A 13,050-nucleotide genomic window follows, 5' to 3' on the forward strand; every position below is an offset into this window, starting at 1 on the left:
ATCAGGGAGGACCTTATCGAACGAAGCTCTCGGTGTGTTGCACGCCCGATGTTAAGTCGTGTAACTCGCGCACCCTCGACATCCAAACGCCATTGAATGGAGTGTTTCACGGTAGGCTGCCTGCACCATACATTTTGTGCCAGACAAGATGTTCTTGCCTTCCTCTCGTTCACATCTCTCGCGACGTCGCAAAATGCACTCGGGACCTTTATCTTTGATCGCCGGAACTTCTCGAGTAGGAAAACTTACGGAGAGTAATCTGCACTTCGATCGTCTTTGTTTCTCCCGTTTCCCTCTCTCACGATGATATATTTAAGCCTTTACACTCGAACGCGCGAAGAAAAACTTCTCGCCGCTTTTAAAGACGTTAATACGCTACAACCAAATCGTATCGAGGTGTATTTCGCAAAACGCTACTTTACGCATTAAGATTTAGTAACAAAAATTAAATTCGGTATATATTATTTAATTCGATTTATACGAGCGTCGATTTAAATTTGTCGAACAACGTAATGAGGAGAACGATAAGGTTCGCGCGAATAAAGAAATTAAATTATTTAATATAGTTTTGAGATTGTTGACGTGAAAAAGGCGCAGGTGGCTCAATCGATATCGTGATTAAATCGCGAACGGATGTACAACGTTAATCGTGGTTGTTCCGCGGATTATATCCGGGGCTTAGCCGGTTTCATTGTTGCGAGCGAACGACACTACGCCGATCGAGCCGGGAGCTTTAAGTCCGGAATAATGACGCGAATGAAAAAGACCGGCTAAGCCGCCGCACTTGTCAGTGCTTTCGTTCGCCATCGGAAGCCCGGCATACGCTCCACCGTCCATTTTCAGTCTCCAGCGAATTTCCCGGCCTTAACGCGCGTAATCTAGCCAGAGATATGAACCCATTGCTCGAAAAAATAGCCCCGGCAAAAATCTCCGCTCCCCGGGGAGAAGGTTAGACGGATTTTCCAGACGGGCTCTTTGAAACAGGGTCCATTGTTTCTCTCGGGGAGAAAAAATGGATCCTTTTCGTAACTCCGGCGTTCGTTGAAGAGAGCCTTTTAGGTAGTTGTTTGTCACCTACAGCTTTGACGTCGCATCGCGTACGTATAATGCGCGTAACGAGAAAATAAGCGACGCCTAAAAGTTTTAATATCTAATAATTTTTTTATTCTTTTTTTTTTACTCCGTGTCAGATTTTTTATTTTAACACTTTTTAATTTTTATCTAAGCTGCTGCAACGTGAAAAGCAAAGCTAGGAATTTTCGAGGGTAAAACGTTGAGTTTATTGTGTGTTTCTCGATGGCCATTATGCATTAACAACCGATGCAAGTTTGCAGAAGTTGTTTGAAACTGCTAGGGAGACTACTTGTGACACAAGTACCTGCCGCATGAACTAAGCGCCTTGAAGACAGCTCGGTCAATGCTCGACATGTTCGAAGTTCGCGAACTTCTACTTCTCGTTGTATCTCAAGGCAAATTCGTATTCGTGCGTTTCAAACTATCTTCGACTTTTCCGGCTTATTATATTACATTTGATTAATCGTGACTACTCCCGCTTTTTTTATTTTATTTATTTAAATCAAAGATTTATCGAAATGTAACGGAACAATTTGCGGGAAGATGGGTCTCGTGAAAGGGAACGCGTTTCTCCGGAGAGCAATCTGTATCACGTCGCATTTGGAGGAAATGGGAGCACGGAACTCTTGCGGACAGGTCATACGCACGAGTATCGGGTATCGACAAGTGAGGCAAATCCGGACGAATGGATCGGTGCGTGGCCGCGGCAGGCATTTTCCTTAAATTGAACCGCGCTGAGAAATGGCGAGCGTCCCGTGGCGGCGGCCGGGTCGGCGAAGGGGCCGAAGGGCTTACGAGCGACTCGAAGGGAGGATGGACCGACAGCGGACAAATGGACGACCGTTCGTATCCGCGAACGTATTTCACCGGGGACCTATTTCGCTGACCGTACCTACCCCGCTTCGCTCCGAAAGGCAATAGCCAGAATCGGGAGATTCCCGCCTTTTCATGCCCGTCCTTTGGCATTCATTGTTTCAGAGATTCGCCGGTAAATTTGTCCCGTAATCGTCGGAATCGTGCCACTGTCGTGAATGGAAAACTCGTTTCCGTACATTTCACAAAACGGGCGTTCAGCTCTTTCGACATCGCTAACGTCACGCGTTACGGTCTAGATGCGGAAATGAATGAATATTTCAAACTCGTACGTGCAATATGTTAGTTGAGTAAGTAGTATCTTTTGTTGGATCTTAAGTATTTTCCATCAAATTTTTTTTTTTTTTTAGCCCGCTAATAGAAATAAAAAAAAAAAATTATTGCATCTCGAGTCAGAAATTTTACCGGGAATTTTTTCTCAAAGAAATATCGGCGTGCGTTCGTGTATTACTGCGTGCGTGACATTCCATCTCGACAAGAGTGCAACACTGATAAGACGGCGATGAAAATTTACGTGGAATTCTGTTGTTCTTTTAGCGCCGTTGTAGCCGATAAGCATTATCTAAAGAATCCTGATTCATTGGCGACGCAAGATCAATGCTCTCCTCGAGATAACGCGGTGTTCTTTATATCTGTATCTTTTAACATCATCATGCAGATCATCAGCAAGGTTATCGAATATCGTAGGAACCGGGCATCTCGTTTTCTCAATCGCGGAGTTTTGTTTGTGAAATTAAGAAATAACGTGACGTACAGAAAAAAAAAAATAAAACGGGCGGAGGCTCTCGATCTTTGATTTATCGTGGATATAAGATTTTTAAGTTTGCCATAAAATTGATAAATCGCCGAACGTGATGCAAAATGTAATATATAATAAGTTTGCTAACGTCGCGAAATTGCAAAACCCACCTTTAATCATCAACATTCAAAATTGCTTGTCGCGAACAGACACGGCAACAAATCGATCCTTAATTTATACCGCAGTTACTGCGTCACGCCTCGGAAATATTAATCTCCGCTGTTACCGCGCGGTTGTATATGCAAGTAATTATGTCTGCGCATAACGGCGAAGAAAAAGGGAAGCGGAGGGACTTTTGATCGACGAATCTGCAGTGTCGCTTTTTCGCGCAGATTCAGCCTCGTTAATTACCGCAACGCGTAAGCTCCGAGCTTTTTCTGTCGCGTTTCGTGCCTCCTATCGATCTGCCGTTTCAAGCCTCGTAAGTTTTCCCATCCACCGTGCAGCTTGCCGAAAAGCGCTTGAAAGGGGAGACGAATATTTTCGTCCTGGCAGCGCGGGACGTGTCTGTCGGCTAATTAAATTTCTCAGCTTCGCGACTGGCAGGTTGACAAAAAAAAAGGAAAAAGAAAAAAAAAGAAAAAGGAATATAGGAAAAAGAAAATTCTTTCTTTGACCCTCACGTTGACGGCGTAATCTGTCACGAGATGTCCCACTAATGTACATTTTTACACTCATCACGGATGACACAACAATCTCGAGCGGGAAAAATTTTTCTTGTAATTAACGACATTTATCTCCGCATTGTTTTACGTACTTTTGTCCGACCGCATTCCATATACGTACGATCTTTTGCGTTGATGATCGGCAGGCGCAACTCCGCGGATAGAACTTAAATGCCCGAGTTTCTCAAGCCCGCAAACGAGATTTACTTACGCGAATCTTTCTCGGAAATGAATCATTGTGCAGATTTCTGTATCGCCCTCTTGCCAAGATAAGTCCTCCGCTCTTTTAGGTCACGCGGCGCTTCGGCGCGAAACTCGCGGGTCTCTCCCCCCTTACCGCCAGAATTTATTTCTTTATACCGGCGCATCTTGTAGCTCTTCTTTCGGAAGTTAATATCCTCTTTAATCTTTTCACGTCCGGGAAACTTCCCCGGCGAAGACCTCGGCCCTCGCAACTTCGCGCCGCGAACTTTAACGTCGCGCGAACTTCCGCCGTGTGTCTCGCGCGTCCCGTCTCGCGCCAAAGTTAAAAATTTGCCCGACAACAGGAGAGGTTACTTTCAATTTGTTCCTTTTGCTTACCGCGCCTGTTGTCCGCGGATCGATCCGCCTGGCAGCGGGTACGATCTCCTCGTGCGGCTTTGACGCGGACAACCCTCGGGTATGTCTCGTCGACGGCGAATACATGAATAATTTCCCCGCCGCGGCACGGTCCACCGACGAAAATCGATATTCCATAAATGTGTAAATGTGTAACCGAATCCCGGCGATTCTCTTTGCTTCGAGCAAAGCACGCGGCCTTGTCGTCGACGGGGCACGTGTACCCCAAAATGCATTAACGGCGTCGTCGCACATACCACCCGCGCCGTCGACGTCTTCGACATCCCCGGCAATGAAACTGACGTGCATAGATTTTTACTTCCTAAATTCGCTGTCTTGTGAATTTTCCCTTTTTTCTTTCCTATCTTTTGGCCAAGAATCCCGACGCGAAATTCAGACAACGGGAATTTCTCCGCAACTGTAGCGGAAGAATTTTTCTTCGGGTTTCCCGATTCTCGTCACACTTTGTGTTCGCAAGAGGGGTTTTTTTTTTCTTTCTTTTTCGTGTTTCGGTAGATTTTATTTGTCCTTCGCTTCGCGAAGCCGGAATACAATGGCGAACTTTGGGATTTCGAAACGCACGCGGGAAAAGGCAATTCACGTTGATTTTGAAAAAAATAGAAGAGGGAAGGAGAAATGAAATGTTGTCGCAATATATTAAAAAACAAAAAAAAAAGGAAAAAAAAAGATTCCCCGGCGTTTGTATGTATCGAACTGACTCGCGAGAGACAGATTTATGGGCAATATCCGCCGCGACGGAAAATTCGGGACGCTAAAGGGGCCGCGGATGCACGCGCACGTGTAAATGTGTTTCGGGAACGCGCACAGAATATCGCGATCGACGTCACGTCGCCGGAAATCATGGTGTAATAGGTCCACGAACATTTCCGGCGATCTGTGCATCTCTGGCCGCTTGTCACTTTGTCTTTCCGCGTCTGTTTCCTTCATACGCGTATTGCTCCCGACCTACCGGCAGGTAAAAATTCAATTTTCCCGATTTTCCATGATAAAAGGGCCCAATACTTCAATCACGAAACATTGTTGTCTACGAAACAAAACGAGGAAACTGCGGGAGGAAACCGAACGCTTTTTTCAGTTGCACCGCGATAAAAAGGAAAAAAAAAAAAAATAAACTGCGTTGCGTTTTTATTTTAGTATATCTCTCCTTCGTCCGTTTTCATTTCCGTTTCTTTTTACGCGAACAAAGTTTGTTATCCGTGGCGCGGAAATATTTTACGACGCCGAGCTCAGGGCTGCGGTTAAAGACAATAGACGTTATTCCCGTATAGAAAATGTCAGGTAATTAAATTGAGCTGTCAAAACACCTTCGGCGCCACGTTCTCGATAGCTTCATGAAATATGGATACACAGCGTCGAACAATAGGCCCACCCCTAATTATTTGTTGTAATCCATCTACGCCGGGCAGTTCAACAAACTCGTTATTGATTCTCTAGAGCCCCTTGCCGGAGCAAATTGAAGTGATTGCGCGATAGTGCCGTTTATTTATCGAGAAAAAGCTTTCGGCGCGATTGAGCTAATCGCGATGATTCATCTTCATTAACGCGTTTCTCCTTTCGATTCCACACGGAAATAGAACGAGGGGGATATCGCGGTATCGTGTCGAGGGCAAGAAAGGGAAATTAGGACGCTGATTTCGCTCGAACCTTTTTTTCCCTCCCGTCCGTTCCGACTCGCGAACTGTAACGAGAATAGGCTTGAAGGGCAATTAATTACGAGGGGACGTCGGGGCGACGGTCGAAAGCCCGATTCACCGCGCGCAACGAAATATGAAATTCACTTTGATACACGCAGCTCGTGTATTTCCGCGCCTCGACCCTGGAGAATTAAGGGCCGCTATTTCGCCGGTAAGAAATTTGGCGAAAGACAGCGTGTCGTTAACGATAACAATCGTATTAATAAATAATCCCTACGTCTTTTTTTTCTTTTACTCCCTCTCGAAGGTTCCCGGAATTTGTTACTTAAGTTAATTGATTGTGTAATAGAACCGAGATGACGATTTTTCAATTTTCTTGGTTATAATTTCAACAGCGGTCTTCTTATTTAATTATAAAAAGTCGATATTTTATCTCGCGATTCTCCGAACTGACTGATTCGTTCGAGAGATCTTTTTTTAATAAGGACGCTACCCCGCCGGCAGTTTACTCGGAATAGATCGCAGCTTGAATGTAAATTAATTTGTGGCATTGAATGTAATAACTTGATTTAATGAAACAAACCAGTTATAAATTTTCTTTTTTTTTAATTTACTTTATCGGGTCACATAGCAGAAAATACGTCCATCTAAATTATATGTCGATTATAACGTGACGCATCGTACAAATCAATATATCACTTTAATGGCGAAGTAATAATGTAAAATTACAAGTGCTAGCATTTAATTTATTACCGTCAAGTGCAATCTTAGCCGCATATCAATTGAGCAATAATGAAAAAATATTTCCTACGTACTTCGCGTTGACACGCCTCGCATTTTTCTTTCTTGTCGCAAGCCGCGTCAAGATTTATCAGATTTGCAGAATTATACAACCGCGAACGTCTCGGGATCTTGTACATACACGTAAAAATGATTTAGTCGAGAAATCAAGGACAACGTGTCTTTTTTTTTCTCCTTGAGTTTAATCAAAGGAAAATTGCATCCACGCCCGTTTCCTTTTTCGAGCAACCTCTTTCTTTTCTTTTTTTTTTTTTTTTTTTTCTTTTTCTACTCTATAATGGAGAATGCGTGGGACAGGTATTTTAATCTGATAATATTATAGCAACGTGCTCAGTGATTTTAACAATCGAGATTAGACGCCTCGTGGGACGTAATATTTTATTAACAATTGATGTTGAGCATTAAAAACACCCACCCGTTTATTCCGTTACGTCGCAGTGGCAACGACGCTGCACGGCGAAATTCGTTACATTACGGCACGAAGTTTAGTTATCGTGGGCGTAATAATTATGCGAAGCGGAGAATTTCGTGCTCGCACGCACTGTGTCGTCAACTTCCGTTCTTAATGAGCTCGCCGCGTTTAATAAGCGCGCGGTATGCAAAAGGAGCGAATTTGCATTGCGAGGAAAGTGCACCTAAATGTTTGCGAACTTAACCGAATCAGCAAAAACGACGTCGCTGCCTAAAAAATACCTTATTACTATTATTATTTTTTTTTTTTTAATCCAAGTTTGCATGAATAATCCACCCTCCCGATACAAACACGTGTCGTTGTAGCGCATGCGAGCACAAGTTTCTTTGGAACGACTTGCCGTCTGAAACTTCTAAGCTGCACCGTGATTACTTTCAAAAAGTTGGCCAAGTATTTCTGTCCGCACGCAAAATTGTCGTCATTTTCCGTGTACTTCAACTCGCCTTAATGAATTCGACCGTTACGAAGGAATGCTCGGGTTTTGCCGATCGTAGAAACTCACGTGGTAATAATTAAATTGCATATAAATAAATTCGCGCGTTCGGATGCATTTCACACGGTAAAACATTACGCAAAGTTTACGTTGGACTGCACGAGCGTATCCGCGGTGAATTTAGAAACAATTTATATATTTTTATAGTTTGTTTGGCAAAAGCTGTGAATAAACCGTCGGTTATAATCTGGTCAAAGTGAGAGAAAGAGAGAAATCGAGAGAGAGAGAGAGCTGCAACGCGGCGAGAATAATAACGATTTATTTGTCCTCCTGAAATTTAATCCGCGAAAATTCGGTAATTCACCTTGTTGGATAATTTCATAATCACAATTTTGTCGCGCGCTCGTTAAAATTCATCGAGGAATACGCTCCCGAATGTAAATCTTCCCGGTGTGTACTCCGCGGATGTCAGAGTTTGTATAGTACTCGCGACATTTTCGGATAGAAGCGCGCGGTAATTTGGTCAAATTTTTTGGAATCCGACGCGAGATGAATGGCCTTGCCGGAAGCATGAAGTTCCAAGCTAGCAAAGAGCAAAAAGTCACGCGACTTCTCTTCTAATTCCTTGAATGCTCGGTTGTTGCAGGCACACACTCCTCTTCTCGCGGCCGACACGAGACACGTAAGTAGAAAGTTGGCGGCAAAAAGTAGCCGCGACAAGGAGATTGTTAGCGAGTAGTCGCGACCGAGAGAAGAATCGTCACTTGCGTTCACGTCCTCTTTAATTTACGCGTTTCGCTCGGCTGACAAAGTATGTTAGGCGTTACCGCTAACGTGATATTAATTTCACTATCGCGAAGATGTTATTCGCGTCGTAACAATTTGCAAAAGTCTTTCGTGAGTTTGAAAAAAAAAATATTAATATTCAGAATTTATAAGATGTATAAATATAACGAAGATATTATTCGACTAGCATTAACGTGACCGCTACGAATTTTTCTCTCGGCGTGTAAAGTAAACCCACATCTGTCCGTAATTAAACGCGGGCGGTAATATTGCCGCGGAATTGCGACGTATCAGATTTGTTGCGATTAGGTATTAAATTCTGCGAGAGCACCCATGTGCCGCCGCGCCGGCCAGCTCGACTTATCGTAGCATAAATAATTTCTTACCGAACAGACGGAAATCTTAACTAATCGCGAGAACGAAAGCATACATATGTATTGCTAGAAGCAATCGATCAAATTGAAACGCGACGCTACAACTGTTTTATAAAACACCGTGACGGCTCTCTCGGCTCGTAACGTTCAAGTTTATCATGACGTAATTGCAGTTTCATATCGTGGCTGCGCGATGTCTCCTCGTAAATTACACGCGCAAGAAGACGTAACGGATAATTATTTGCTCCCGGGCCATTAGCGCTAACGATCCCTCTTGCCGTTCCCGATAGCGCGAGAATCTAATCTACGAGCGTAACGATTGCGCTCGCGCGACACGCCGTTCCTTAATCGTCGTTTGATCGGTTAACTTGCGCGATTATTATGCGCGGGACCTTCGATACGCGAGCGACGGCACCGAAAGCGTGCCGGTCCGCGGGAAACTTTTAGAAGTCGATTTGTAACGCGTAGGAAATCGCGTCATCTCGGCCTCTACTCGGTTAGCTCGCACGCTTCCGTTCCATCGGGCGGTCTTATCCAATTTGCCGCGAAACTAATCCAATTGCTCCTCGAGAGTTTGCCAGCACTTCAATGATTCTAAGCGATTAGATAACATATTAGATCTTGTCTCCGTAATCTTTAATTGGTGTTGAAACACAATTGCTTATGATAGCTCTATCGCGTATTATTCCTTTTACGTTCCCTCTCCCGTTTTCTTGAACATAACGCTAAACTAAAGAGCGATAATACGATAAGAGCACGCGTGGTTTTACGATAATTTTTTAAAGAAGAGTTAAAAAAATTATAAAATATTTTTATTTTTTTATTTGTCCCGTGGGAGGTAAGGTAAAGAGTTTAGAATAAATTTCTTATTTACAGCTTTTCGCTAGGGATAATAATTATTTTTATAATATATGTATAACTTTCTCAATTTGTTACGAGCGAAGAAGTGCAGTAAAATTAAACGCCGCTTTATATATGAACTTCAATGACAGTGATGTTAATTTTATAAGATATCCCGAGCGCCTCGCTCATTCTGACATTAAATTCCGATAGACGGGGAGCTTAAAATAATTATCCCGCGGCGTGAAAGTTAAACTTTATGTAGACGCACGGCGCGATACACACTTAGGTACCCTTGCACACACGTACAGGTGTTTCCCCTCGGGCACGCGTGTAAATGTACTAGCGCGGCGTAAAATGTTCACCATGGAAATCCGTACATCGAGGTAATTAATTAACTATCACGTCGCATTTCGCTCCGTTGCTCTCGTCCCATCAGCTGGACGGAAATTAACAGCGGGCGCGATTGTTGATATCTCGATTGGTTCATTATTTAGGAAAGCCGATGAGGCAATTAAATTACAAATTATCGAGCTAAGTTGACACATCGCGGTTAACGTCGATAGAGAAGCTCAGCTAAAAATAAATTACGCGTTCTAAATCCAAAAATGAATCTCGATTAGGGCGGCACAGTTAGTCCGCGTAAGTCTCCCAAAGTGCCGCTATTTCGGGAACGTTATTCATTCAATGGAGTTGATTAGCCCCCCCGTCGGCCACCCCGTCCGCCGGGGCCTTTTAAATCACCCTTGTCTCTCGAGTGTGCAAACACACGCCCGTCGCCGCTTCCTCAAAACTTTGCCGGTTTCGTTCTCCTCGGCTCCGCCGGAAGATTCATCGCGGGCCTGATTCGATTTGCAACGCCGTTTGAAATTCAGGCGAGGGTGTATTTCATCCGTCGACGGTCAAAGAGAGAGAGAGAAAGAGAGAGAGACGGGGGGAATCTGATGGAGAAGGCGGCCCAGTGAATATCGAGCTTGCCAAATGGAGTAAACCGTAGCCTCCGGCTCGTGTAATCTTCCGGAAGTCTCCGTCTGCCGTCAATTACCCTAGTCTCTTTTTTTCTCCCCCTGCCCTCCCTCTTTCTCTTTCCTTTCTTGTCTCGCGCGCCTCCCTTTTCGTCTTTTTGTCACTTCCGCCTTGCATTTTTCGCGTTGTCTTTTATTTCCCGCCGACTCCTCCCCGCAACCCTTTGCCCTTGACGGTAAATCAGAGAAAAGGGGGTGCCGCGTAATCCAGCGAAATGAAGTCGAGTCGTTTTTACGAGACGTCGCGGAATCGTATTTCCATCGCGGGGCTCCGGGTGAACTGTTTGCTCTCGTCGTCGCGTGGGAAAAATCTCGCGCCAACGATAAAAACGACTACTCCCGTGAATAGGAAGATTCACGCGCGAACTCTCGCGCAGCTCGGTGAATTCCGCGAGCGTTCATCAATACGCAGCAGGGTATCGGTCCCCAGTATTCATTTCCTTTGGATTAGCGCGCGCGTTACATGCAAGATATACAGATGTATCCGGGGAAAAATCCGCTCTTTATGTAACCACCGTAAAAAGTAGAGGATATTTGTAGCCGGGTCTTATGCGATACGCGAGCAGAGACAGAGGTATTGCCAGACTGACAAAATTTCATTTTTTTCTTTTTTTTTACTATTTTCGTATATGTGGGACTCGCAATTTTTGGCTTTTGAAAATATTATTTCGGCTTCCCGCAGATTTTTTAAGCAATCTATAGTCATCTGATTTTTAATTTACATTAAATGATTAAATTACCGGCAGCTCTTTCTTTTTTTTTTTTTTTTTAATTTTACGCGTTTTTTCTTTTTGACAGAAATATTTTTTGTTTAATTGAATACTTAATATTTTCTAGTAGTAACATAATTTCGTTTTTTATAATGAGAGTCGCAATATTCTGGAGTGCTTATCTGCATGCAACATTCCGAGATCTATTTTCCGCGCGGGAAGTTGGGACTTCGATCGCCGGCTGAAATTCAGGACTCGAGGTTGCAGGCACCGTTTCCCGCGGGAAAACATTCTATCTCACATTATTCCAAGCCGTCGAAATCCCGGTTTCATCAGGGTCTTCATTTCGTTCCCTCCCTTCAATACGTCGTGTTTTCTCCTCGTAATATTACGCCCTAGTCGTCATGTTTATGAAGTCTGGATTAAAACGCGATTAGACCTTCACTTAACTAAGACGCATCGACAGCGCATTGAAAACGTATCTCCTAAAGCCATTAAATCATCGCGAGGATTCACGGAACTTTTCCAGATCGTACGATCTTCGTCGTTAATCGAAATAAATTATTCTGCGTTAATTCGCCTTTAAGTTTATAATATTATTCAACGGTTCTCGATTACGGATTATTCGGACGTAATTCTAATCAACGATAATTTACGTTACGAGATATTCTGTTTTGCAATTAAATTGCGTTCTATGTTATATTATCGGCTGCGTTCATCGGAATAATCGATATCGCATCTCCTCCTGACACGATCCATTAGTGGTTAGGGATCATCGGCCAGTAGCTCATGTTGATTACCACGTGGTGCACCTCCTGGCACTTCCCGCGTTTCCGGTCCTACAGCGTTGTATTATAGGCTGCCGGTATTATAACGGGACACGTCGTATAAATCACGTCAAATGACGTGCATGCATCGCTCTCTCGGCAGTGTCCCCTGGCGTCGACGCAAATTGCCGGCATTAGTCGTTAGTGACGGATCATGACTGGCCCTTCCGTTCCGAGGAGATCACCGGGTGGCGCTGTCCTTCGTGCTAGTTTCACACGTCTAATAATTCAATTCTATTCATATTGTTTTACCCCCTTGTTTCGATTGCCGAACGGTTATTATCTATGAATGCATCTGCCCCGACGAAAGACGAAGTTATTTATTTTCTAACGCTATGTGTGATTTAATGGACTTTAACGAAACAAAAATGAGTTCCTCACAATCTTTCTACATTTTTTTGACGTACTATTCGCAGTTTTAAAAGATAGGAAATTAAAAAAAAATATATTGTTAATTATGTAAATTTTTACAATTCTTTAGTTATATTATAAATAATTTTTTAAAATTGTTTTATTGTCGTAATTTATTTTTTTCTTTATGCTATCTAGTTTGTTCTGCTTTCTCGGTTCGAGGATTCTTTCCTCTCGTTCGTTTTCTACTCGATTTCGCGATGTATTTCGTAGGACAATGTTCGAATCAACGTAGAGCACGAGCGCAACGTGTTTCTTCGGCCCTTGATGATTTTCCCAATACGCGGAGTATATTGCGTGCCGGCGATCATTTATCTTTATTTCACGGAGGATACTCTGTTGCGGTTCGCACGAGGCGCGGAATTTATATTAATGGTGGTACGCATAAATATTAGGAATAATTACATTTTTCCGTTGGAATGCCGTTCCGTACGCAGGGGAGTCGTGTAAATGTATACATTTATTGCCCGGGAACAGCTGAAATAAATTGCGAGGCGCGCTGCTACGCTAATTCGAACAGTATCATTATGTTCGTTCCACGGATTAGCTACGGCTTGTCGTTCCACTTTGCAGCGTATCCTTTGTAGGTTTAATTTTTATCATTCGCTTCAACTTTTACTGCCCGCGTTTTATTAACAAAACGTTCCCGACAAACGTTGGCGAAACTGACGCTTCATCGGGTCCCGCTGTGCAATTAACGGCGCT

At 43.6% G+C, this 13,050-nt stretch overlaps 2 protein-coding genes across 12 annotated transcripts in view; one reads left to right on the plus strand and one right to left on the minus strand.

The window, feature by feature from the left end:
- The window catches only part of Dlg1 (discs large 1), a 298,681-nt gene that overhangs the window by 211,474 nt on the left and 74,157 nt on the right, over window positions 1–13,050 (plus strand). For 10 of the 11 annotated variants that reach the window (XM_070654229.1, XM_070654254.1, XM_070654221.1 and 7 more), the window contains one exon: window positions 8,019–8,054. The exons of the other annotated variant lie outside the window; for it this stretch is intronic. In XM_070654229.1, the coding sequence (XP_070510330.1) occupies window positions 8,019–8,054 (36 nt within the window). The remainder of the gene's footprint in view (window positions 1–8,018; window positions 8,055–13,050) is intronic. 11 annotated transcript variants of the gene reach the window in all.
- The window catches only part of LOC139101431 (uncharacterized), a 146,627-nt gene that overhangs the window by 78,430 nt on the left and 55,147 nt on the right, over window positions 1–13,050 (minus strand). The window lies entirely within an intron of this gene.

This window comes from Cardiocondyla obscurior, linkage group LG01 (assembly GCF_019399895.1).
Source record: "Cardiocondyla obscurior isolate alpha-2009 linkage group LG01, Cobs3.1, whole genome shotgun sequence".
Taxonomy (NCBI): Eukaryota; Metazoa; Arthropoda; class Insecta; order Hymenoptera; family Formicidae; genus Cardiocondyla; species Cardiocondyla obscurior.